At 45.8% G+C, this 26,274-nt stretch overlaps 2 protein-coding genes across 3 annotated transcripts in view; one reads left to right on the top strand and one right to left on the bottom strand.

Moving 5' to 3' along the window:
- Positions 1-13,569, bottom strand: NUDT22 (nudix hydrolase 22). 2 transcript variants are annotated; one of them, XM_070950875.1, is made up of 7 exons: positions 13,459-13,569; positions 10,206-10,351; positions 4,765-5,252; positions 3,284-3,397; positions 2,999-3,096; positions 2,092-2,185; positions 1-128 (listed from the first exon to the last, which is right to left on the bottom strand). In XM_070950875.1, the coding sequence occupies exons 3-7, from the start codon at positions 5,230-5,232 to the stop codon at positions 60-62; spliced, it is 843 nt and encodes a 280-aa protein (XP_070806976.1). In that variant the 5' UTR covers positions 5,233-5,252; positions 10,206-10,351; positions 13,459-13,569; the 3' UTR covers positions 1-59. The 2 variants fall into 2 exon arrangements, with proteins under 2 accessions (XP_070806976.1, XP_070806975.1); XM_070950874.1 differs by having other exon boundaries at positions 42-272.
- DNAJC4 (DnaJ heat shock protein family (Hsp40) member C4) overlaps positions 13,289-26,274 on the top strand; it is a 15,807-nt gene continuing 2,821 nt past the window's right edge. The window contains exons 1-5 of the mRNA XM_070950877.1: positions 13,289-13,373; positions 14,627-14,747; positions 16,866-16,965; positions 22,643-22,902; positions 24,079-24,255. Coding sequence (XP_070806978.1) covers positions 14,656-14,747; positions 16,866-16,965; positions 22,643-22,902; positions 24,079-24,255 — 629 coding nt within the window. The 5' untranslated portion in view covers positions 13,289-13,373; positions 14,627-14,655. The remainder of the gene's footprint in view (positions 13,374-14,626; positions 14,748-16,865; positions 16,966-22,642; positions 22,903-24,078; positions 24,256-26,274) is intronic.

The raw sequence follows: 26,274 nt of genomic DNA on the forward strand, positions 1-26,274 counted from the left end.
ACTTTGTTTTCTCAAGAGAGAGGGGGTGTGTGTGTGTGAGTCTTGGCATAACGGCCCTCCTACGTTGAAAAGCAGGAACCACTGAATTTGTGGCATTTGATGTTTTGGGAAAGAGGTTCTGAGCAGTCCTTGAGAGAGAGAGAGAGAGAGTGTCTGTTGGTGGGCTTTTACTGATGCGCTCCCAGGACCTCTGTGTAAAGCTTCACGGCCCCTTTGGCTGATGGGCACAGTTCACTCCACCACTCGCCCCGCTGCTCCATCGACAGGACATCCTGCACAGAGAGGGAGAGAGAGAGAATGAGGGAGAGAGGGAGGGAGAGAGAGGGAAAGAGAGGGAGAATGAGAGGGGGGAGGGAGAGGGGGAGAGAGAGAAAGAGAGAGGGAGAGAGAGAGGGAGGGAGGGAGAGAGAGGGAAAGAGAGGGAGAATGAGAGGGGGGAGGGAGAGGGGGAGAGAGAAAGAGAGGGAGAGAAAGAGAGGGGGAGGGAGGGGAGAAAGAGAGGGATGGAGAGAGAGAAAGGGGGAGAGAGAGGGAGGGGGAGAGGAGTGAGAAAGAGAGAGGGGGAGGGGGAGAGAGAGGGAAAGGGAGAGAGGGAGAGAAAGAGAGGGAGGGAAGGGAGAGAGAATGAGAGAGGGAGAGGGGAGAGAGATTGAGAGAGAGAAAGAGAGGGACAGGGAGAGAGAAAGAGAGGGAAAGTGGGAGAGGGAGGGAGAGAAAGAGAGCGAGAGAGAGAGGGAGCGGGAAAGGAGGGAGAAAGAGAGAGGGAGAGAAAGAGGGAGGGAGAGAAAGAGGGAGGGAGGGGAGAGAGAAAGAGAGAGAGGGAAAGAGAGGGAGAAAGAATGAGAGAGGGAGAGGGAGAGGGGAGAGAGATTGAGAGAGCGAAAGAGAGGGACGGGGAGAGAGAAAGAGAGGGAGAGAGAGAGAGGGAGGGGGAGAGAGGGAGAATGAGAGAGGGGGAGGGAGAGGGGGGAGGGAGAGGGGGAGAGAGAGAAAGAGAGGGAGAGAGAAAGAGAGAGGGAGGGAGAGAGAGGGAGAATGAGAGAGGGGGAGGGAGAGGGGGAGGGAGAGAAAGAGAGGGGGAGGGTAGAGAGAGAGAGAGAATGAGAGAGGGAGAGGGGAGAGAGGGAGAAGGGAGAGAGATTGAGAGAGAGAAAGAGAGGGACGGGGAGAGAGAAAGGGAGGGAGAGAAAGTGAGGGAGATAGAGAGGCAGGGAGAGAAAGAGAGGGAGATAGAGAGGGAGGGGGAAAGGAGGGAGAAAGAGAGAGAGGGAGGAGAAAGAGAGAGAGGGAGGGAGAGAAAGAGAGGGAGGGAGGGGAGAGAGAGAAAGAGAAAGAGGGAGAGAGAGGGAGAAAGAATGAGAGAGGGAGAAGGGAGAGAGATTGAGAGAGAGAAAGAGAGGGACGGGGAGAGAGAAAGGGAGGGAGAGGGAGAGAGGGAGGGGGAAAGGAGTGAGAAAGAGAGAGAGAGAGAGGGAGGGAGAGAAAGAAAGGGAGAGAGAGAGAGAGAGAATGACTAAGAGAGATGCCGAAGCGGGATGAAGTCCAACAGGGCAAGGATGGTTGTCGTGGGCAGAGGTTTCGATGGGGTGAGGTTGGCTGAAGTTTACCCTTTAGGTAGGTCCACCTCTTTTCAAGGCAGAATAATGAAGCCGTAATCAACTCTAGTGCATCTCCAAGAGCGCGAGAGGCTCAGGGGCTATCAAGTCAGCAGGCTTGGTCTAGTGATTTGAGGCAGCAGGAGACGGTGAGTTCTAGTCCCGCCCTAGGCATGAGAGCCAGCTGGGTGACTTTGAGCCAATCACCAGGAGACGGTGAGTTCTAGTCCTGCCTTAGGCATGAGAGCCAGCTGGGTGACTTTGAGCCAATCACCAGGAGACGGTGAGTTCTAGTCCCACCTTTAGGCATGAAAGCCAGCTGGGTGACTTTGAGCCAATCACCAGGAGACGGTGAGTTCTAGTCCCACCTTTAGGCATGAAAGCCGGCTGGGTGACTTTGAGCCAATCACCAGGAGACGGTGAGTTCTAGTCCTGCCTTAGGCATGAAAGCCGCCTGGGTGATTTGGGCCAGGCCCTCCAGCGGTTTAAAACGTACCTCTCGGCTGAGAAAGGTGACGCTGACGGACTCTTGAGCTTCTGGTCCTCCCAGAGCATAACGCCGCTTCACTTCCTCCGATGTCAGGCTGCACCTGAAGGGCAAAATGGAGAGGACAACCGTCGGCAAAGGAGGAGAGCTCAAGTTGTGACGGAGACGGCCTCCCAAGGTTTGAAAACGGGCCGGATGAACAAGCAGCTGACTCGTATTTATGACGGCTGCCGTGTCATGACAGATTTGCTTCTCTCGCCACGTACACGTGTGTACATCGGAACGAGACTGTGTTGTTTCTCCGTGTCGTGTTATGTAGATGAGTGGTGCGGTGGCCTAGAGGTGGAGCTCTGGCCTCACAATCCGGAGGCTGTGAGTTCGATCCTAGGTAGAGGCAGATAATTTTCTCTCTGGGCACAATGAGAATATTATCTGCTGAACAAAACTCCGCCCTGGTGACAGGAAAGGCATCTGGCCAGTAAACACTCGGCTCCAATATAAAATATGAGGATATATACATAATTTTGTATTTATTTGTTTATTTTGTCATGTTTATGTAGTGTATATTAGAGGTGGAGACCCTTTGAGAGCTGCATGCGATGAAATTTAATTTTAATACATGTCGATTAGTGTACATTCAAAGTGACAATAAAGTTATTCTAAGTTTCTAAGTCCCAGCCAGGGTCATGTAACTGAGTTTTACGACCTTCTGACGAGCAGTGTCAACCGAGAAGCCAGATTCACTTGACTAACTTAACAACCGCGGTGATTCCCTTAACAACGGTGGCAAGAAAGGTCGTAACGTGGGGCAAAACCCGCTTAACAAACGTCTCATTTAGTGATGGAAATCTGGGGCTCCGTTGCGGTTGTAAGTCGAGGACTGCCTGCTGCAATTCCCGGCTTCCTCAAGGGTTACCTGACGTAGAATTCGGCGCTGCACCGGCCCGCCGTGGTTTCATTCCGAACGATGCCAAGCAAAACGGGCCTGCTGAGAGTGGCTGGCTGAAGGTTCACCTGGAAACAGGTAAAAAGGTGATTCAGGAAGCAGCCCATTGCTCGCTCACGCGCCGTCCACGCATGCACCCGGCCTCGAAAATGTGCCTAAATAGCACGACTTGGAGCTAGGGCGGGTGGCCAAGCCCACCTGCGATTGCCGCTACGGGTTCGGTGCGAACCGGCTGAATACCACCTCTGCTCTCACCTCATCCTGGATCTCTCGAAGCACAGAAGAGAACAGTTCCCTGACCACCAGATCCCCCGGGAGATCCTGATGTCGAATCAAGGATCCCACCGAAGCGTCGTTGCCTAACACAGCCTGCAAAGAAAAGGCAGTAGTGGCAAATAGGCTGTCAGAGTTTAGGCAGCTTAACTAGTATTATGAGATAAACCCAGGAGCAAAACACAGCACACAGCACAACACTGTTATTTAGATAAATAAGAGTGGTTTTAACTAGAGTTAAATATTTACAAACTTATACGTGGTTAAATACCTTTACAGCTACTGACACACGACGAGAGAACAAGAGTAGATAATACATGAGGAGAGGGAAATGCCCTCTAATGGCTTCCCTTATATAGGTAGCTTCTTACCCAGCTTCTTAAAGTGGCAGTAACCCTGCTGCCTCATTTCATTGCATCAGCTTCCGGTTGCCTCAGCTTACAACTTCTCAGCAGCTTACAACTATTAACTCTTGACGTAGGCCTACTCAAGAGGAGCAGTAAGAGCTACAAACAGGATCCATCAGCCATGTCAATAAATTGGAGAGAAGGTCACGCAGAGCTTCTGTAATTTTCCAAAAGAATTACACCCCAATGTATCTTAATAGGGGGTAAGGAGACACAGGGAGTCCTCGACTTACAACAGTTCATTTAGCGACCTTTCAAAGTTACAAGGGCACTGAAAAAAGGACCGTTTTCCCACACTTACGACCTTTGCAGCATCCCCATGATCAGAGGCTTGGCAAATGGCTCATACCTATGACTGTATGAGTCATGAGATCAGCTTTTGCGACCTTCTGACAAGCAAAGACAATGGGGAAGCCAGATTCACTTAACAACCGGGTTATTCATTTATCAACTGCAGTGATTCGCTTAACAACTGTGGCAAGAAAGGTCGTAAAATGGGGTAAAACCCGTCTAACCCATGTCTCCCTTAACAATGGAAATTTTGGGCTCAATTGTGGTCGTCGGCAGATGTATAATACAGGGAGTTCTTGACTTACGACTGGTCGCTTAAGAACCATTCTGAGTTATGATGGACTTTAAAAAAGTTATGTTATCACCTGTCGTCTAAGTTATGATTCCTGCGCATGCACAGCACCCCGCAGTCATGTGATCCCATGTCACACACTTGGCAACATTTATGGTATCCTGCGGTCATAATTCATGACTTTTCTGCTGTTTTCCAGCAGAAAAAAAGTCCATTGGGTATGCTGGATTCGTTTAACGACCAGGTGGTTTGCTTAACAATGACATGATCCCCTGAACGACCATCCTGACTTGCTTTATATCATTAAAAAAAAGGGTTGTCAAATTTAATCAGGCCACGTGGTGCCTCAGTTACGACGACTGACGACCAAAATTCTGGCCTCCATGGTGGTTGTAATTCAAGGACTATCTGCCTGTATTTATAAGATTGGTGGAATTCCCTCCACTGCCCCAAACCGGATTAAAGACACCCACCTGAGGCTCCGGGTGTCCTCCAGGAACGTCGATCTTTCCTGGGGCTTCTCCCACACACAGGCTGCGTCGCAGGAAGACAAAATTGTCGTCTGCTGTGTGCAGCATGGCGCCCACACCCAGGGGTTCGGCGAGATAGGCTTGGCTGTTCCCAAAATCCTTGTGCCCCTGTTCCCGGAGCTGCCTGGCTGTCTCTGCCAAGTTGGTACCCACGAAGTCCTTATAGCTGGTAAGCCCCAGGTGGAAAGTCAAAATGCTCCCGTCCAGCTTGACTGAGTGGAGGCGAAATTTGGCCCCGTCGAAAAGCCACGGGTTCTGCCGGCAACGGGATGCCCAGACGCTGTCGATTTGGACCTGATCTGCAGGCAGCGAGTTCCGGTCGTAGAGGGGGGAAAGTTCTACTCGGACGTGAGACTCAGGGATACCCCCAAAAGCCGGGCACTTGAACAGTAAGGAGATATCTGGGTCCATCCTCTGTCTGCTTGGTTCACCTGAAAAAAAGAGAAAGGTGAAAACGTCCAGTTTCCCAATATGTATCTACAGCAACGTTTTTTCAAACTTAGCAACTTTAAAAACTGTGGACTTCAACTCCCAGAATTCCCCAGCCAGACACTTCAGCTTATCGCTCTTCAGCTTCCCAAAACTACAAATTTGTAATGGAATTACTACAAAGAGTATCGGAGGCTCTGAGATCGCCGCAGATGGGGACTGCAGCCAAGAAATCAAGAGAGGCTTGCTCCTGGGGAGGAAAGCTATGGCAAATCTAGACAGCATGCTAAAAAGCAGAGACATCACCCTGCCAACAAAAGTGCGTCTAGTCAAGGCGATGGTTTTCCCAGTTGCAATGGATGGCTGTGAAAGTTGGGCCATAAGGAAGGCTGAGAAGGCCAAAGAATGGAGGCCTTTGAACTTTGGTGCTGGAGAAGACTCCCGCGAGTCCCTTGGACTGCAAGGCCATCCAACCGGTCAGTCCTAGAGGAGATCAACCCTGACTGCTTTTATTCATGGGTTTTCCCCCCCCTAGATCAGCCTAGCAGCCGTGGGTGTGCAAATATTCAATAAAATAAAATAAAAATAAAATAAAATAAATAAAATATGCTCCTCCCGAACAAGCGTGCAAATGTGCTACCCAAACAAGCGTGAATTTAGCCTCCTTGTTTGAAGCACGCAGACTCCATCTTTTGCTCATGAGGATACCCATCCTGTCAAACTATCCACGGTTAAATTGCAGTCATCGTCACGGCTGGCCAGAGCGCATTGTGTTCGGAGTGCATCCCGAAAGGGCCACATGGATGGGTTTTGATGTGAAGAAGAAAAACACAAAGAAGAGGTTTAGGAGAGGGAGACATTTAGATCAGGGCTGCTGACTGTTCAAAAAAAAAATTAAACCTCGGTCTGCTTCTCTCCGATTGGGGTGGAGAGACATAAAAGAACAAGGGAGGACTTCTATATCAGTTGTGTTAGATCAGGGGTCAGCAACCTGCAGCTCTGGAGCTGCATGTGGCTCTTTCACCCCTCTGCTGTGGCTCCCTGTCACTTAAAATATGCATCAACTGCCAATGTGCAATACCTGCCGACACGCAATTTATTGAGCTTTTCAACCCCCGGTAGGCCAACTATGGATAAATCCAAGAAAAGAGAAGTTTCAGAAGAAAACAGAATGTTTAATTCAACTACATTTGCTCGTTTTGTGGCCGCTCGAGAAATAGTCAGGCATGGGAAGGGTTTTGTAGCTCCCGGTGTTTTCTTTTCTGTGGGAAACGGGTGCAAATGGCTCTTTTGAGTGTTTAAGATTGCAGACCCCTGTGTTAGACGCAAAGTCTTCAGCGGAGCAAGGATTTGAAAATCTGACAGCTGAATCGCAACAGAATAATCTTATTTTTTTATTTTACCAAGGTTAGGGCTGGGTATATCTGCAGTTTAAAGGATGAGCTGTAGAGCTGGAAAGAAGTTGGCAACGCTCAGCTGGAACGTGAGAAGAAAAAAAAAAAAGACAATTTTTGGGAAGGAGGGAAAATAGCAGGAACATTTGACAGGGAGGATAAATAAATAAATAAATAAATAAATAAATAAATAAATAAATAAATAAATAAATAAATAAACCAGAGGCTTCATGCTAATTCTTCATTCCGTCTACCACCTCCGCTCGCCCTGTCTGATATTAAGCTTTTTTGGACCCGATGGCAGAGGCTGTAAATCCAGACAGGACGTCAAGCCCTCGAGCGGAGATGGATGAGATTATAAAACCTCAATTTAATTACGGCGCGAAAGAGGGGCCCCTTCGCTGCTCCGACAAACCCAGAATGCCATCGTTGCGGTTTAATCGCAATCATTTTCTGCAGAGGGAGGAAAGAAATCCGCCTCACTGCAGCTTTGCTGCTGAAGAATTGCTGGTGGAATAACTCATCCTTTTTTAATGTTTCCCCCCACCCCCCGAGATTTTTTAAAAACATTTAAAATCTTTTTTAAAAAATAAATGCTCATTCCCCCCCCAAAAATACAGTCCGGCGTCATCGTAGCTGCAACCGTAGTCCTCGATTTACAACAGGTTCATTTAGTGACCGTTCGAAGTTGTGACGGCACTGAAAAAAGCGACTTGATCGTTTTTCACACTTAACGACCGTTGGCGGCAATCCCATGGTCACATGATCAAAATTTAGGTATTTTTTTTTTTAAAAAAAAGATGCTTGGCAACTGACTCATATTTATGACCGTTGCAGTGTCCCTAAGCAAAGGGCAATGCAGAAGCAGACTCGCTTAACAACCGTAAGCGTAACCCCTGCTGTGATTCACTTAACAACCGTGATAAGAAAAAAATGTCCAATGTCTTAACCAATGTCTCACTTAGCAACAGAGTGAGGCCGCAAAAGGGGCTCTGCAGCCGTCATAAATGTGAATCAGCTGCCAGAGGTCTCCATTTTGAGCATGGGGATGCTGCGACGGTCTTAAGGGCGAAAAACGGTCGTAAGTCCCATTTTTCAGCGCCGTTGTGACTTTGAACAGTCACTAAATGAAGCGTCGTAAAACCAGGACTACCTGCAGTCGGAAGCCAGACAGCTGGGGAAGACAACGTTAGGTCACCATTTAAAGAGAGCGTAGAAAAGGTGCTGAAAACATTTATATAAAATATAATATAAAGATGCATTATTATTGGACTGGTCTAGGATGATGAAATGAATGTTACAATATAAAATTAATTTAAATAGGAAAATAATTTGTATGAAATGTGGGAAGAAACAAGTTATGGTTAATATAAATGATTAATAAGAATAATAATGTATAGATATGTATTAGATTGAAAACATGAGAAGTTAGATAAATAATAAAGCTATGAATATGGTGAAGATGCACAAAAGATTTGTAACCAACCGACACACCCCCTGTATTTGGGACTGATGATGGATTGATGTTTCTTATGTTTGTTTAAAAAATAAAATTTAAAATAAAAAAAAAACATTTGGGATTTGAACCGGGAAGGTCCCACGCTGCTAAAAAGAAGACGGGTGAAAATGTCCAAAGCAATTAAGAAAGGGATTCTTTGCAGCAAAATCCTAGAGGAATTTTCGTCCTGCTTTATTAATTGCAGCGCATATGAAATAATGTGAAATATGAAATATTTTTTCCCTTTCTATGCTCTGTATGATACTATAAATATTCCTCTCCTTTTTTTCCCCCCTTTTGTCATGATAGGTAGTCCTTGACGTATGACCTCAATCGGCGCCCAAAACCTCTGCGGCTAAGCGAGACATTTGTGAAGTGGGTTTTTGCCCCGTTTTACGACCTGTCTTGACACATTTGTGAAATGAATCACTTCGGTTGTTAAGTTGTTTAAGTGAATCTGGCTCCCCCCGCTGACTTTGCTGGTTAGAAGGTCGCGAAAGGGGATTGCACGCAACCGTCGTAAGTATGAACCGGTTGCCCAGCATCTGAATTTTGATTCAGATCAAATGCCACGACGGTCATAAGGGTGAAAAATGGTCGTAAGTCACTTTTTTCCTTGCCACAGCAGCTATGTGAATCACTCTAGTTATTAAAGTCAGAAATACAGTTGTAACTTCCAACGGTCGCTGAATGAACCGTTGTAAGTCGAGAACTACCTCTACTGCAAACCGGGAAGGGACGGGAAGGGAAAACTAGGCTCCTTCGGAAGAAACAGAGCAGTGTTTTTTCAATCTTGACAGCTTTAAGATGCAGGGATGTCAACTCCCAGAATTGCAAGAAGCACTAAATATCTAAATATCACTTTTCTTAAATTCCCCCCTTGCATTGCTGATTCAAGAGGACGACTTCCAAGATTAAGAGGTCTTAAAATTGAGTCGGCCTAGCAACGAATGCCAGGAATCCTAAAATGCAGGAGTTAAGAGGGGATTATGACTATTTTTTAGGTGTGAAAATGCACGTGGGTTGTTTTTTTTCTCCAGGGGGTACCAAACACCTGATATGCCTCTCTGGCAATAGCCCCATTCAAGAGCGATTTCCACACACGTGAACACGGGAGGTGTATAATCTGATTTGTAATGGGCACTAATTCATGTTAATCTCGGTGGGAAGATTTGAGGGCGGGGGCTTATATGAACTGGAGGAAGCAAAAAGAGACCAACTTCTATCATCTCTTGTTTCTCCTGCTTATTTTTGTGGTTTTGTTTTTAAATAGCAATAGCACTTAGACTTCTATACCGCTTCACAGTGCTTTGCAGCCCTCTCTAAGCGGTTTACAGAGTCAGCCTCTTGCTCCCCACTGGGAAGGAAGAAAGGAAAAAAGGAAGGAAGGAAGGAAGGAAGGAAGGAAGGAAGGAAGGAAGGAAGGAGGAAGGAAGGAAAAAAGGAAGGAAGGAAGGAAGGAAGGAAGGAGGAAGGAAGGAGGAAGGAAGGAAGGAAGGAAGGAAGGAGGAAGGAAGGAAGGAAGGAAGGAAGGAAGGAAGGTAGGAAGGAAGGAAGGAAGGAAGGAAGGCAGGAAGGAAGGAGGAAGGAAGGAAAAAAGGAAGGAAGGAAGGAAGGAAGGTAGGAAGGAAGGAAGGAAGGAGGAAGGAAGGAAGGAAGGAAGGAAGGAGGAAGGAAGGAAGGAAGGAAGGAAGGAGGAAAGAAGGAAGGAAGGAAGGAAGGAGGAAGGAAGGAAGGAAAAAAGGAAGGAAGGAAGGAAGGTAGGAAGGAAGGAAGGAAGGAGGAAGGAAGGAAGGAAGGAAGGAAGGAAGGAAGGAGGAAGGAAGGAAGGAAGGAAGGAAGGAAGGAGGAAGGAAGGAAGGAAGGAAGGAAGGAAGGAAGGAAGGAAGGAAGGAAGGAGGGAAGGAAGGAAGGTTCCTCCCCAACCTCCTCACTGTCCGAATCTGCTGTCAGCTCTGCTAACTGCTGGCGGGCCACAACAAGATTGGGGATTTTGACTTACTATCTATGCTCAACCCAGATACTATGTATAATGAATTATTAAGTATTAGGAAAATCCTCACGTTGTGGCGTATCCGTCTTGCAAAAACAATCAGAGAAAGCTTTGTATCTTCAATTATCAGTTCTTTATATGACCATTTGCAGGATGAGTCCACAACGGATCAGCTCCAAAGGTTGGCACGGCTGGGCATTCACCAAAGTCCTATGACTTAACAGAAACAGCCCTGATTTAAGAGTGCGACTTTTCATACAAAATGTCAAAATCAGATGCTATGGAAGGGTTGTCAGACAGACAAACAAGACAGACAGACGTAAAGGTCAACTTGGAGAGGGGTAACAATTTGAGGGGTTCTTGGTGCTCTCTGAGCTTGGTGGTTTTCTTGAAGACGTTTTGTTACCCAACTAGGTTACATCATCAGTGCTAGAAGGGAGAGGGGTTTGCTCCAGATGCTCCTTCTAGCACAGATGATATTACCAAGTATGGGTTATGCAAGAAAACAACCAAGCTCAGCGAATACCAAGGGGTCCTCATTTCAACCCTGAGCTACAAATATTCTCCTTTATTGGGTTACAATAAATTTAAAAAACAAACTGAATTGGGTTTGCACAGGCAAAGGGCGAGAGCTGGTGAAAACACCTTCTGTTTTTGCTCTCTGTTTTATCTCTTTAAACCAGCTGTGAACTCAGCCAGATAAAACCGAAGCAGGATTTAATTCTGCTTTAAAAAATTGGCAAGGCTCCTAAAGTCCATTCCTCACGTTACCTGCGCAAAGCCACTATGGATCATTGGAAGACCAAAACATTTGAGAACTCCTGTGTTATATGGATTAAAATGGAATCCTTAAAAGTCAATAGCGTGGTTATTTCTTGACCAATCCTGATGCCAATAAAGTAATTTTGTGGGGGGGTTTTTTGTTTTTTTTAAACAAACTGATTTCTCATTTCCAGGGGTTCAAAATCCTGCAAAAGTTGGTAACCCCTGATCTAAGGCCATTCTCAGCTTGGAGCCTGGAGCATGAAGCATTAATTTCCGCCGCGTTTTTTTTAATCTTTTGCCTCTCTTTCATACCATGGAAAAAAATTGGCATTTCTCTTTGGCAACAACATACTTCCCTTTTGACACCAGTTTTCCTAAACTGTCCTGACTAGGCCCTTTGTAAGAGGAAACCCCCTCACCACCACAACCCATTCAAAAATGAAATAAAATAAAATAGAAAGTCCATTCAGTGAAAAATAGACGTCACTGTCGCACCTATGACAAAAGTGTGTTTTGTTGGTTGGGGTCCCTGGCACATTTTCACTGGAAGGCTGCTGGCACCCTTCCCATATATTTCACAGCTGAGCAAATATGAGCCCTTTTGCCCAGCAACTTTACAAAAGCATCTGTAATAGCTTTCTCAAATCAAGACCCACACGCCTGGCAAGAGATCCCACAGCCAGCTGTTTCCTTGCCTTTCAACCTTTCGAATTGGCATCTTTCAATTTAGTTTTTTTGTGTGTGGGGGGGGGTGGGGGAAACCCCTTTTGCATAAAGCGAAGATTCATTCACTGGGGCTCTATTCAAGTCGAGTCGGGACTTGGCTTCGGGCATCTTTGGCTGTTGTTAAAAAGGGAGACCCCGCTCAGTGTCTGGAGGAAGGGGACAATTGTGCATTTGATAGACCCCCGGCTGCCCATTGTCGCTTGGCCCCCCAATCTTCGAAAATCACGCAGGCTTTTTGGATCTGTAAGCAGGCAAGAAAAGGAGCTAAGCATGTACACGGGCACACACAAATATATACCCCTCCATAGATAAACATATAAAATACCTGACAATCTAAATCTAGCATACGTTGTGTGTGTGTGTAAATTTGATCTTTCGTCTAAAATGGGTATGTTTGCGTGCATCTGTAAAATCTCATCGTTTAGCATTTCACCAACTGTGTGTGTGTATTGTGCATAAATGTGACATTGTTTAGGTTTTTTGCCTATTACATCAAAATATATAAAATATGTGTGTGAATGTGGTTGTATATTAAACTAGACTTGGTCTACCTTTCACCTGAAATACAATTTATATGCATACAAATAGGTTTGTGGATATATAGGCACGTATAAAACTTGACATGGTCTAATGCAGTAATTCTCAAGGTGACCCCAAGACCTTTTCAGGGGTTCCATGAAGTCAAATAAATAAATATTTTTAAATGTCTCAGCAAAAACTGATCAACTGAACTGATATGTATATATAAATGTAAGCTCTTTGGGAGGGGCTCCATCATTTTTAAGAATGTAAAGGGGTCCCAAGACCACCACGTCTCAGAACATTGCTGGGCTGTTTCACTTAAACATAACCTACATTTTAAAATTTTTGACCTGCTTTAGGTATTTCTCAACCTTTCAGATGTGTGGACTTCTGGCTGGGGAATTCTGGGAGTTGAAGCCCACATCTCTTAAAGCACATTAACTGGGGAATTCTGGGACTTGTAGACTCCACCTTTTAAAGCATGCCAGCTGGGGAATTCTGGGAGTTACAGTCCACACCTCTTAAAGCACACTAACTGGGGAATTCTGGGATTTATAGTCCACAACCAGTAAAGCATGCCTGCTGGGGAATCCTAGGACTTGTAGTCCACACCTTTTAAAGCATGCCAGCTGGGGAATTCTGGGAGTTGTAGTCCACACCTTAAAGCACACTAACTGGGGAATTCTGGGACTTATAGTACCACAACCCGTAAAGCATGCCAGCTGGGGAATTCTGGGAGTTGTAGTCCACACCTTTTAAAGCATGCCAGCTGGGGCATTCTGGGAATTCTTGCTAAGGTCGAGAAAAAAAAAAAAACCAGCCTAGCTTTTCATTGAACACCCTGTATGATTTGTTTGGGTGCATAACTCCACCTTTACACCAAACCATGAGGGAAACATACACCTGTTTTTTGGTATCTAAGGTCCTAATCAGAACTTCAGAAAAAGATAATAATAATAATAATAATAATAATAATAATAATAATAATAATAATAATAATAATAATAATAATAATAATAATCCCTCCATCCCAACCTGATACATCTACGCCCCCCTCCCCCCAGCATTTTCAGCAAGGAATTCTGGGACTTGTAGGCGCAGCCCCTTTGGAGGCAAGAGCGGGAACCCTTCGAGAGTACCCGGATGTCGCTCCTTCCCTCTCTCCCTCCCTTCGGGGCTCGCGGCAGGGAGAACAAAATGGCCGCCGAAGTCGACGCACCCGTTGGTGAGTTTCTATGGTAACCGCCGTGTTTCCCCCCTCCCCGTCATTGCCCGTCCCTCTTTTCTGCCCCCCTCTCCACCTCAGTCACCTTCCCGCGTTTGCTCCGGCAGTTGGGAATGGCTGCAGTTTGGGGTTTGTTTGTTTTTGTTTTTTTAAAGGACGAGCGGATATCAAAAAGTCCCTTGACCCGTTTCTCCGGTTTTCTCTTCGGATTGTTTTGGAACGTTCCTTCCGCTGCACTTCCGGGTTCCCAAGGTGGCTTTCTGCCGCAAGGGTCCTTCCTATAATTTCTTCCCCCCCGGAAATAGCAGCCAGGCTTCTTAAGGTTCCACCCCTCCGATGGTTAACCCTTAATGTTTTTATATCCCATTTAAGGAGGATTCTTGGCTCGGCTGTTTCAGGCGAGCGATGGGAGTTGTAGTCCCCCGGCTTACTGCCATCCCAATTATTTATTGGCTCTAGGTTTATTGCCGTCAAAAAAAGGTCACTCAGTTCGTCCTCTAAAAACTCATCCATCTTTAATGCAAGGCAAATTGCAAAGGGGGCAAATTGTGCCCTTGATTTTGCTTTGATGGCTAAGAAAATTTGCAATTTGAGCCTTTCTTCCTTTAGCTGGGTCCTTGTTTGTATCCTTTTTAGAGGTAGTCCTTGATTTACAGCCATTCATTTAGTGACCGTGCAAAGTCACAACACCAAAAAAAAATGACCTATAACCGTTTTTTCACACTTTACGACCGTTTTTCACACTTTATGACCGTTTTTCACTCTTTACGACTATTTTTCACTCTACAACCGTTTTTCACACACTTTATGACCATTTTTCACACTTTACAACCATTTTTCACACTTTACAACCGTTTTCCATGCTCTACAACCGTTTTTCACACTTTACGACCGTCGCAGCATCCCCCATGGTCACTTGATCAAAATCCGGATGCTAAGCAACTGACTCACACTTATGACGGCTGCAGTGTCCCGGAATCACGCCATCCCCCTTTTGCGACCTTCTGCAAGCAAAGATTCACTTAACAACTTAATAATGGCAATAGCTGTAGCAAGGAAAGCCATAAAATGGGGCAAAGCTTATCGACCGTCTCGCTTAGTTGACAGAAAATTGGGGCTCCTTTGCAATTGCGAGGACTACCTTTGAGTAGTCCCACCCCCCTCAAAAACCACAAGCACTGTAAATATATAAACTTTGACCAGTTGCTTACATTGTAATGACTCCCTCTGTCTTTCCTCATTCCATTTGACAGGATGAGAACAGGAGAAGGGGTTTCAAGAAATGGCCTTGACTAATCTGTGTTTCCTTTGTCGCTGTTGCCAACGTTGTCAAAATTCCCGACATCGGGCTTTTACTTCCGCAATCTACTCCTGGTGAGTCTTTTTCTTGCAATGAATTCAGGCACTTTGAACTGATAAGACTCTGGAGTGGGAAGAGGGGAAGCACCTTCTCCGACACACAAATTATATTGAAAGGTATAAGCTTTGGTAAACTACTTCGTCAGAGGTAGTGAAGTGGCTCAACTGATGGGTTTAAATTGAGGGGAAGTGGGGGAAAGGCAGTGAAGAGGTTGGTTACGCAGATGCCAGTAACATGAGACTGATTACAAGTGGAGATTACAAAAAGAGGTTTACAGATCAGCACTTACACTTATTACAAGTACACATTAGTTTTATTACTAGATTTTTATCTTATCATACACACACACACATATATATAAAGTGTTTTTCTATCGAGACACCTGTCTACCCCAGCATGTGGGAGGGAGCATATTGCATCCCTTTCGCCTTTCAGCTCCAATTCAGGAGCCCTCAAGCAGTCGCATTCAAGTAAGGGTATGGCTAGCTGATGAGAGCTAAATAGCTTGAAATAGATCTATACAAGTCTACCTTTATAAAGTATAAATTTGGTATAAAATGGCTTGTCGTGAATGTGACTGCTTGAAGGCTCCTGGATTGAAAGGCGAAAGAGATGCAGTATGCTCCCTCCCACATGCTGGTGTCTCGATAGAAAAACACTTAATCTCTCCCTTGGCTCAAGATGATGAAGGGAGGAAAACTTGTGGCTCAGAGGTTAATACAACTGCCTAACATACAGGCAGCCCAAGTTCGAATCCAAGTAAGGGTATTGCTAACTGATGAGAGCTAAATAGCTTGAAATTGATCTATACTAGTCTCCCTTTATTTCTTTATCAGCGAAATATAAATTATAGATAGATATAGATATAGATATAGATACACACACTGTGTTTTCCGGAAAATAAGACCTCCCCGGATAATAAGCCCTCCCCGAAAATAAGCCCCGCCAAATAAGCCCTCCCCTTAAAATAAGCCCTCCCCGAAAATATTTAACTACATGTGCAGCCAGTCCCCTCCATTTCCTCTGATTAGGGAGACAGAGCTGGAAATCAGGTAAGACGGCAAGAGAAGCCCCGTCTTGCTCCATGCGCCCCCAAATAATAAGACCTCCCTGAAAATAAAGCCAAGCGCTTATTTTGGGATTCAAAAAATATAAGACAGGGTCTTCTTTTCAGGGAAACATGATTTATATATGTGTGTATGTGTATGTGTGATAAAAATCTAGTAATAAAAACAATGTACTTGTAAGAGGTGTAAGTACTGATCTGTAAATCTTTTCTATATAGGTAGTTCTCGACTTACAAACCTCTCATTTAATAGCACTTATATATCGCTTCACAGTCCTTTACAGCCCTCTCTAAACAGTTTACAGATTCAGCCTTTTGCCTCCAACAATCTGGGTCCTCATTTTACTTACAGGACGGAAGGCTGAGTCAACCTTCAGCCGGTCAGGATTGAACCGCTGGCAGTGGGCAGAGTTAGCCTGCAATAGTGCATTCTAACCACTGTGGCAGCACGGCGTAATGATTGTTTGAAGTTAAAACGGTACTGGAAAAAAGTGACTTTTACAACCAGTTCTCACACTTAAAACCATTTCAGTGTTAAGATTGTATGTTCAAGTCAGAGGGACTAGCAATAGCAATAGCATTTAGACTTATATACCGCTTCACGGTGCTTTACAGGACTCTCAAAGCGGTTTACAGAGTCAGCCTCTTGCCCCCAACAATCCGGCTCCTCATTTTACCCACCTCGGAAGGATGGAAAGCTGAGTCAGCCTTGAGCCTGGTGAGAATCGAACTGCCAAAGAGACACAAGGAATTTGTCTCCGGTGCACCAAGCTCTGAGTGTACATGCAAAATAGCAAGTAGTAATAATCAGTTATAGTAATAATACCAATAAGAGAGGGTAGTAAAGGATAATAATAATAATAATAATAATAATAATAATAATAATAATAATAATAATAATAATAATACCACAGCCATACAACAATAGGTAAAGGCCCCACCTTCCTAGACTTTTCAACATCACAATTGATTTTGGTTCAAACCCTGTTTGAAATAAGCCCAGATTGACCTTCTCTAATGTTTCTACAAGGTCATCTTCAGCAGAGTAACCGTGTCGTTTTTCTAGGTCTTCAGCTAGGCATATTAGCCACTACGAAGTTCTGGGGATCAAACAGGATGCTACTTCAAAGGAGATCAAGCAAGCCTTTTTTAAGAAATCAAAACAGGTAAGCTTCCATTCTGGGGTGCGGTGAGGGCAGGGAAGGAAGAGGGCCCTCCTTTGAAACACTGGGATAAGTTTTGGTTGTGACCAGTTGCCTATTTAAGGCGGTCTCAAAAGCAGACTTTACACAATGCACAACGTACATTTTTTTTTTTTTTTTTTGCCTCTCCGGCTGCTTTCAAAGGAAAGTTGAGCAACCTTTTAAAAGGACTCGATATTATTTATGCATGATGCCCATGGGATAAGATTCTATACGGTTTTATTGTCGTGCGTTGGTTGGCTTGATGGGTTTAAATTGGGGACAGTATTGATCAAATTGGTGTTTTAAAAATAATCCCGGGCCCATTTGATGGGAGTTAGCGGAAAGCCAAATTTCATAATACATGAATTAATAAATACAAGATAGTTTTGAAGGGACGCGGTGGCTCGGCGGCTAAGACGCTGAGCTTGTCGATCGAAAGGCTGTCAGTTCAGCGGTTTAAATCCCGAGTGCCGCGTAACGGGGTGAGCTCCCGTGACTCGTCCCAGCTTCTGCCAACCTAGCAGTTCGAAAGCAGGTAAAAAATGCAAGTAGAAAAATAGGGACCACCTTTGGTGGGAAGGGAACAGCATTTTCCGTGCGCCTTTGGCGTTGAGTCACGTGGCCACATGACCACGGAGACGTCTTCGGACAGCACTGGCTCTCCCGCTTTGAAACAGAGATGAGCACCGCCCCCTAGAGTTGGGAACGACTAGCACATATGTGTGAGGGGAACCTTTATCTTTTTACCTAGTTTTGAAGCCAGTTAAAGGCCAAAGGACCAGATTAACAGAAGCTTGTATAAGGTAGTCCTTGATTTATGGCCATAATGGTGTCAAAATATCCGGGCACGGGTGTGAAAGCTGATCAGCATTTTTCCCACTTTCTGCTTTCCTTCTGTGTTGAAAATGTCAGATGAAACCACAAAGCTTACGATGCAGAGTCAAATGCCTTGGTAGTACAGTGGTCTAAAGCACCCTGTTATTAAGACCAGCTGCCTGCAATTACTGCAGGTTCGAATCTCGCCAGGCTCAAGGTTTGACTCAGCCTTCCATCCTTTCTAAGGTAGGTAAATTGAGGACCCAGATTGTGGGGGCAATAAGCTCACTTTGTATAACTATACAAAAAGGATGAAGGCTATTGCTTAACGCATTGTAAGCCGACCTGAGTCTCTGGAGAAGGGCGGCATATAAATCAAATTTTTTTAAAAAATGTGTCCCTCAAACCTTCTCGGGTTCTTTCAAAAGCTCAGATTTGACAGCCATGGCTAAAACAAGGGGCCGTCGGCTAGAACTCGAAAGGTTGTTAAACTAGTTTAAAACCTAGTTAAAGCTAGTCTGTGTAAGCCAGTTTGCAAATTTTTGGCTTTTTCCTGAAGAGGGCAGCCTTGGACCACAAATACCCCCGTGGACTTCCCTAGAGGAAGATCTATCTGGGCTTGTAGGCATTGATTGGTTTGAACATACAGCACAGCTGGAAGGGACCTTAGAGATCTTCTAGTCCAACCCTCTGTTCAAGCAGAAGCCCTTATACAACTTCGGTCCAATGGTTGTCCAGCCTCTTCTTGAAAACCTCCAGTGATGGAGCATCCACAATTTCTAGAGGCAAGCAGTTCCACTGTATCCCTGTCAATTCATCCATCAGATCAATCAATCAGAATACAGCTGGAAGGGACCTTGGAGGTCTTCTAGTCCAACCCCCTTAAGCAGGAAACCCTATACTATTCGGGACAAACGCCAATCTCTTGAATGAATTGTTCTCACTGTTCTCTCTCAAAATTTCTTATCTTATACTACGGTTTACTATCTTAATATTTTGTTTTATATAGTTGTTTTTTTTTTTTTACCTTGTGGTAAGGTGCCTAAGGGGACGCGGTGGCTCAGCGGCAAAGACGCTGAGCTTGTCGATCAAAAGGGTCGGCCGTTCAGCGGTTCGAGTCCCTTGTGCCGCGTAACGGAGTGAGCTCCTGTGACTTGTCCCAACTTCTGCCAACCTAGCCATTCGAAAGCAGGTAAAAAAAATGCAAGTAGAAAAATAGGGACCACCTTTGGTGGGAAGGGAACAGCGTTCTGTGCGCCTTTGGCGTTGAGTCATGCCAGCCACGACCATGACCATGGAGACGTCTTCGGACAGCGCTGGCTCTTCGGCTTTGAAACGGAGATGAGCACCGCCCCCTAGAGTCAGGAACGGCTAGCACGTATATGCAAGGGGAACCTTTACCTTTACCTAAGGTGCTTAGCGTCTCCCGAAGGGTGAGATAGCTGGCTTATCAATTTAATAATAATAAAAAATAAGCTGACCTCTGCACCAATGGGTGTTGCTTGGCGGAATAAACCGCTTTTGCTCCTTGTGGCCTTTTGTTGAATCTCTTCTAGCAAAACCTTTGCCACTATTTCTTGGTGCTTATTCACTGGTCTCCAAGGGCCACCAGGCCTTCCCCGAGAAGGGTTGGCAGCCTTTAGCTAGCTTCTCCCCTGCTTCCTTGCCCTCCCACCCACCCACCCACCCATCCCCATCCTTGGAGGTCTGCCCACTCAAATCTCTCTTTTGGCCCCTTTGGAGAAAGATTTTGAGTTCATCAAGCATCGTTTCTTAGGCAATAAACTGGATCAGACGGTTGGTGATGAAACTTCTCCAGTCACTTTGTAAATATGTCTTCTTTTCCTCTTCCCTTCTTCTTCCCCTTCTCCTCCTCGTCTTCTCTTCTCCTCTTCTTTTTCTGTTCTCTTCCTCCTCTCCTCCTCCTCCTCCTCTTCTCGCCTCCTCCTCCTCCCATCTTCCTCCTCTTCTCCTCCTCCTCCCATCTTCCTCCTCTTCTCCTCTTCTTCTCCATCGTCTCGCCTCCTCCTCCCATCCTTCTCTTTCTCCTCTCCTCCTCCTCCTCCATCTTCTCTTCTCACCTCCTCCTCCCATCCTTCACCTTCTCCTCTCCTCCTCCTATTCTTCTGCATCATCTCTTCTCACCTCCTCCACCCATACTTCTCTTTCTCCTCTCCTCCTCCTCCTCTTCTTCTCCATCTTCTCTTCTCGCTTCCTCCTCCAATCCTCCTCCTTCTCCTCTCCTCTTCTCCATCTTCTCTTCTCACCTCCTCCTCCCATCCTCCTCCTTCTCCTCTTCTCCTCTTCCTCTTCCACACTTCTCCGATTTGATTTTTAATTCCAGAGTATCAAGGAGAGGCCCACAGTTAGTTCCCCTCAGGTCCCCTCTCTTGCCCGTATTCTGAATTATTTCTCTCTCGGGTCAGGCACAATGTTGGCACTGGGGAAGGACGAGCTAAAAACTATTGCACAATCGACGGGGCTGTTCCGTGAGTTTCACACTGCCTCAATGCAATAGCACAGCTCAGGGAAACAAGCTCACAGTGTTAGCGTCTGCGTACGACACAAAGGACGGTTTTGTCTGTTTTATCCTCTTTTTTTTCTCCGCTTCCACAATATACACCGCATCGCAAACTCGCCACAGCTGCTGGGTTCACAAAACACGCTTGGCACAGGAACGCTGAATGACAAGCCCGGCAGAACGCCTGGCTTCGCACAATTGTGCTTTTTGCACAGTAGACTGAATCATAAACTCACCACATTGCTGGGATCATATTAAGCGCATTAAGTTGATTCCATTTTCACTTGTTTAGTTTAACAGGTTCTGTCAGTGCACCTCTATGGTTCGTTTACCTTGTATAGTATTTCTTCAAATAACTTAAGGCAGTGAACATATCCAAGCACACCCGTCTCCTCCTCTTTTCCCAGCGACAACAACCTTGTGAGGCTGGTTGGGTTGAGAGAGAGAGGAACTGGCCAATGTCACCCAGCTGGCTTTCATATCTAAGATGGGACTAGAACTCACAGTCTCCTGGTGATTGGTGCAAATTCTCCCAATCGACTTTCATGCCTAATGCAGGATTAGAACTCCCCATCTCCTGGTGATTGACGCAAAGTCATCCAGCTGGCTTTTATGTCTAGGGCGGGACTAGAACTCACAATCTCCTGGTGATTGGTGCAAATTCTCCCAATCGGCTTTCATGCCTAAGGCAGGACTAGAATTCCCCGTCTCCTGCTGATTGACGCAAATTCACCCAGCTGACTTTCATGCCTAAGGCAAGACTAGAACTCACAGTCTCCTGATGATTGGTGAAAATTCTCCCAATCGGCTTTCATGACTAAGGCAGGACTAGAACTCACTATCTCCTGGTGATTGACGCAAAGTCATCCAGCTGGCTTTTATGTCTAGGGCGGGACTAGAACTCACAGTCTCCTGGTGATTGGTGCAAATTCTCCCAATCGGCTTTCATGCCTAAGGCAGGACTAGAATTCTCCGTCTCCTGCTGATTGACGCAAATTCACCCAGCTGACTTTCATGCCTAAGGCAAGACTAGAACTCACAGTCTCCTGGTGATTGGTGCAAATTCTCCCAATCGGCTTTCATGCCTAAGGCAGGACTAGAACTCACTATCTCCTGGTGATTGACGCAAAGTCACCTATCAGGCTTTCGTATCTCTGCCGGGGACTAGAATTCCCGGTCTCCCTTTTTCTAGCTTGGTACCTTAACTTTAAAACTACAGAAACGTAGAAGAAATAACAAAAGAGAAAAAAACTATAAAAGGGTTAAAAAAACCAGTAAAGAATAAGAAAAACAACATAAAAAAATATCTAAAAAGCAACTTGCAATCTTCTCCATTGCTGTTTCTACCCTCCCATGCTGCGTGTCACAGTTGCTTTCTTCCTATCAACCGACCCCTTTAATCAATGAATCCCTTAATCAGCCGTTCGCGTTTATCGATCCTTGGCAAAAGCATCTACAAAGGGTTCCAGTCTTTTAAAAAGTAAATAGAGCTCCCTCCGGAATCGAACGAGTCCATTCAGCCGTTACTGCAAACTCAGCCAAGCTTCGCAATCCGTTCGTCCAAAATGAAGCACGTTTATAAAGTATAAAATAAGAGGGTTTTTTTAAAAAAAAAAAAATATCCCCAAATTGTATAAGAATAAGCCCTCCCCCTCCTCCCCCATTGCAGCTCACATTCTCGATGGCCCAATCTCTTCTTTCAGGTAGTCCTCGACTTACAGCAGTCCATTTAGTGACCGTTTTTTTCACACTGACGAATTATCGCGGCACTAAAAAGGGGACTTACAATTGTTTTTCACACTTAACGACCGGTCATTGCAGCCACCCCCCTCTCCCCCCACCCCCATGGTCTTCTAATCCAACCCTTCGCTCAAGCAAGAGTCCTTATATACCATCCTGGACAAATTCTGGGAGTTGAAGTTCCACCCATCTTCCCATTGCCAAGCTGTCAACCCTGAAGCAGACCTGGCTGAGGCCGTCTTTGTGGCTTCAGGGTCGCTACAAGGCAGAAGAGGGGACAGGGAGGGGTGGGGGGAAATATTAGTTAGCTGGGGTTTTGCAGTCAAAGCAAAAAGTTTTTCTTGTGGGAACCAAGGTCATTCCCACAAGTGGCTGAGGAGAGGAGGAGCAAAGTAACCAAGCAACCGGCGCAGCACCTCGATTGGACAATGTGACTGATGATCCAATAAACTGCTTTTTGAGGAATCCGTCTGCCTCGGAGCTCTGCTTTCCATGGGGTGCATTACTTGGAGTGCTGACATTAGGTGGAGAGACCTATGGTTTTAGGATTCCCCCCCCCCTTTTTTTTTTCTCCATTTGCAGCTCCATCCTGACAGCAACCCCACTAACCCCGAGCTGCACAGCCAATTCGTCAAGCTGAACGAAGCCTACAACACCTTGAGCAAAGAGAAAAGCCGCCGGGTTTACGATGCCCAGCAAACCATTCAGAAGACCCGAGACCCCTTCGGCGATCTTCACATCCATCGCCAGCCAAGGAACCAGAAGTCCCGGGAGCATCAAAGTTCCCGCAGGCATTCGTCTGAAGACCCTTTTAATTCCGGTCACTTTCAAGAAACGGGACGGTAAGTAAACGCAGGTAGTAAGTGCAGGGCAGGGAGTCTCGGACTTACAACCATTCGTTTAGTGGCCCTTCGAAGTTGCAACAACAGCCCTGGAAAAAAAAGGGACTTGATAGTGGATAGAGGTTAAAGGCTCATTCATATGTAAAATGAAAAGGAGAGGAGAGGAGAGGAGAGGAGAGGAGAGGAGAGGAGAGGAGCGGAGAGGAGAGGAGAGGAGAGAAGAGAAGAGGGGAAGGGAAGGGAAGGGAAGAGGAGAGGAGAGGAGAGGAGAGGAGAGGAGAAGAGAAGAGAAGAGAAGAGAAGAGAAGAGAAGAGAAGAGAAGAGAGAAGAGAATAATAAAGTAGAATGGAATGGAATAGAAATAGAAATAGAGTAGAGTAGAGTAGAGTAGAATAGAATAGAATAGAATAGAATAGAATAGAATAGAATAGAATAGAATAGAATAGAATAGAATAGAATAGAATAGAATAATAGAGTAGAATAGAATGAAATGGAAGAGAAGAAAAGAGAAGAGAAGAGAGAATAGAATAGAAGAATAGAATAGAATAGAATAGAATAGAATTAATGAGACAATAGAAATAGAATACAGAATAGAATAGAATTAAGAATGATAGGATAGAATAGATAAGAATGAGATAATAGAAATAGAATAGACATAGAATAGAAACAGAATAAAATTAAGAAGGAAAGAATAGAATTAAGAAGGAAAGAATAGAACAGAATTAAGAAGGAAAGAATAGAGTCAGCCTCCGGAGCCCAGGGAGGGCAAAAATGCCCCCCCCCTGCTACCGTGGTGCAGGAGGCCGACTAGGCCACGCCCACCATGACCACACCCACCCAGCAACCGGGCAGAGAACCCCTTGCTAAAATTTTTGAAGCCCACCCCTGCCTGTCACCTACTCCAAACAACTGCATCGATCCATTTAACCACCGTGGCAAGGAAGGTCATAAAATGGGGCAAAACTCAACCAGCGTCTCGCTTAGCAAGAGCGATTTTGGACTCGCTTGTGGGTCTTAAGTCGAGGACTTACCTGTATTGGGGTTAAAAAAAAAAGTATTTTTAAAATATTTTTTTTTGGGGGGGTGTCTACCTCCTACCCGTGACCTCCAGGTCCTTTTCCCCCTCCCCTTCTTCTCATCCATGATATTCTTTTCCCTCTTCCTTCCCCCCCTAGAAACCCAGGTTGGGATCCATATTGGGACGATGCGTATTGGCAGGAATTCCACAAAACGCCACCAGGGTGGTATGCAGACCATGAGTTCAGGAGGAGGAACCAACGCAACCTGAGGATCGTAATGTACTGTTTGCTGATCATGTCTGGAAGCCTCTTGGTTCACTTCGTATCATACAGGTATGGTTCTTTGTAGCCGAACTCACTGCCCACAGCCAGGAGTTCAATCCTGACCGGCTCAAGATTGACTCAGACCTTCCATCCTCCTGAGATCGGTAAAATGAGGACCCAGATTGTTGGGGAGCAGGAGGCTGACTCTGTAAACCGCTTAGAGAGGGCAGTAAAGCACTGTGAAGCAGTATATAAGTCTAAGTGCTATTGCTATTTTTCTTTCCTTCCTTCCTTCCTTCCTTCCTTCCTTCCTTCCTTCCTTCCTTCCTTCCTTCCTTCCTTCTTGTTTCCTTCTTTCCTTCTTTCTTCCTTCCTTCCTTCCCTTCATTCCTTCCTTCCTTCCTTTTTGTTTCCTTCCTTCCTTCCTTTTTGTTTCCTTCCTTCCTTCCTTCCTTTTTGTTTCCTTCCTTCCTTCTTGTTTCCTTCCTTCCTTCTTGTTTCCTTCCTTCATTCCCTTCCTTCCTTCCTTCTTGTTTCCTTCCTTCCTTCCTTCCTTCCTTCCTTTTTGTTTCCTTCTTTCCTTCCTTCCTTCTTGTTTCCTTCTTTCCCTTCCTTCCTTCCTTGTTTCCTTCCTTCCTTCCTTCCTTCCTTCCTTCCTTCCTTCCTTCCTTCCTTCCTTTTTGTTTCCTTCCTTCCTTCCTTCCTTCCTTCCTTCCTTCCTTCCTTCCTTCCTTCCTTTTTGTTTTGTTCCTTCCTTCCTTCCTTCCTTTTTGTTTCCTTCCTTCCTTCCTTCCTTCCTTCCTTCCTTCCTTCCTTCCTTCCTTCCTTCCTTCCTTCCTTCCTTCCTTGTTGCTGTCGGAAGTTGTGGGAGCTTCATCACTGGAAGCTGTCAAGAAGAGACCATCAGAAATGGTGTGGGATCTCCTGCTTCAGTGGGGGGTTGGATTGGATGACCTACAAGGCCCCTTCCAACTAAAAGTCCACAGGTCTTAAAGCTGCCAAGGTTGGTCACCCCTACCCTGAATTATTAAGGCGACAGGTGACACGCTGGCTGGGGAATTCTGGGAGTTGAAGTCCACAGCTCTTCAAACTGCCAGGGTTGGGGATTTCTCGATCTAGGACGAAAATGGCTTTGAGGATACAGATCCGCTTGTTTTAAAGGCCCGTGAAGATCTCATAGGCTCCGTCAACATTTGTTCCACCCAGCATCTTCTCCTCCGACCGCCCCCGCCCAACCTCCTCCCCGGGCACGGCAGCTTGCCAACCCATCTCTACCCGTCGTCTGGTTCTTTATTCTAATCCTTCGCCTCATTAGCCAGCTGTGACCAGGGAAAGATTAATCAGGAACGGCCTCTAATCAAATCTCGGGCAATTAAACACTCCACTTAAGCCTGAACTAGCGATGAGTGCTTAAAAGGGAGCTGGGAAGAAACATATGGAATCAAATCTTGCACGCCAGTGAGCAGCACGATGGGGAGACCGGCCCCATCGACATGCCCCCCCCTCCCCCCTGCTGGAAAAAGAAAATTGCAAATGATGGTAAATCTCACCCCCAACAGCTGGGTGAATGTCTGCCTGACACCAGCAATCGGTGCTCGCTCAAGCCGGCTTTTTCCATCTGTTGGCATCCGGCATCCCTTTGTTGGCCTTAACTTGTGTGAATGACCTTGGGAGACGGAAGAAGGAAGACATTGTAGCCTGGACAACCATCTGATAAGAGAACACTGAGCCCAGAGCAGAAAGGAGGGTGGAGAAAGCATCTCCTTCTCTGGAAAGAATAATAATAATAATAAAAAAAAAACCCAGAGTCGGAAGGGACCTTAGAGGTCTTCAAGCCCAACCCACTACTCAAGTAGGAGACGCTACCCCCGTGATGGCAAACCTATGGCACGTGTGCCAGCGGTGGCAACGCAGAGCCCTCTCTGTGGGCACACGCGCTGTCGCCAACTGCTTTTCTGGTTTCTGGCGCGCCTGACAGCTGGTCTTCGCAGATGCTGGAGCGACGGAAGATGGCCAAAACCCAGGCCATTTTGGGGGCTGTTTTCAGGCCGTTTTGGGGGCCATTTTCAGGCTGTTTTCAGGCCATTT

This window comes from Pituophis catenifer, unplaced genomic scaffold, assembly GCF_029215685.1.
Source record: "Pituophis catenifer annectens isolate HBS135680 unplaced genomic scaffold, rPitCat1.0.hap2 SCAF_10, whole genome shotgun sequence".
Taxonomy (NCBI): domain Eukaryota; kingdom Metazoa; phylum Chordata; class Lepidosauria; order Squamata; family Colubridae; genus Pituophis; species Pituophis catenifer.

Bases quoted from the DNA above. Each gene is read 5' to 3' on its own strand.
- NUDT22 (XM_070950874.1), bottom strand. From the start codon at position 5,232: ATGGACCCAGATATCTCCTTACTGTTCAAGTGCCCGGCTTTTGGGGGT. The intron at 3,097-3,283 runs GTGAGAGCAGAG...ACCTGTTTCCAG, and splicing joins TTCGAGAGATCCAGGATGAG to GTGAACCTTCAGCCAGCCAC. The intron at 273-2,091 runs GTACGTTTTAAA...CTCTCTGTGCAG, and splicing joins TCACCTTTCTCAGCCGAGAG to GATGTCCTGTCGATGGAGCA.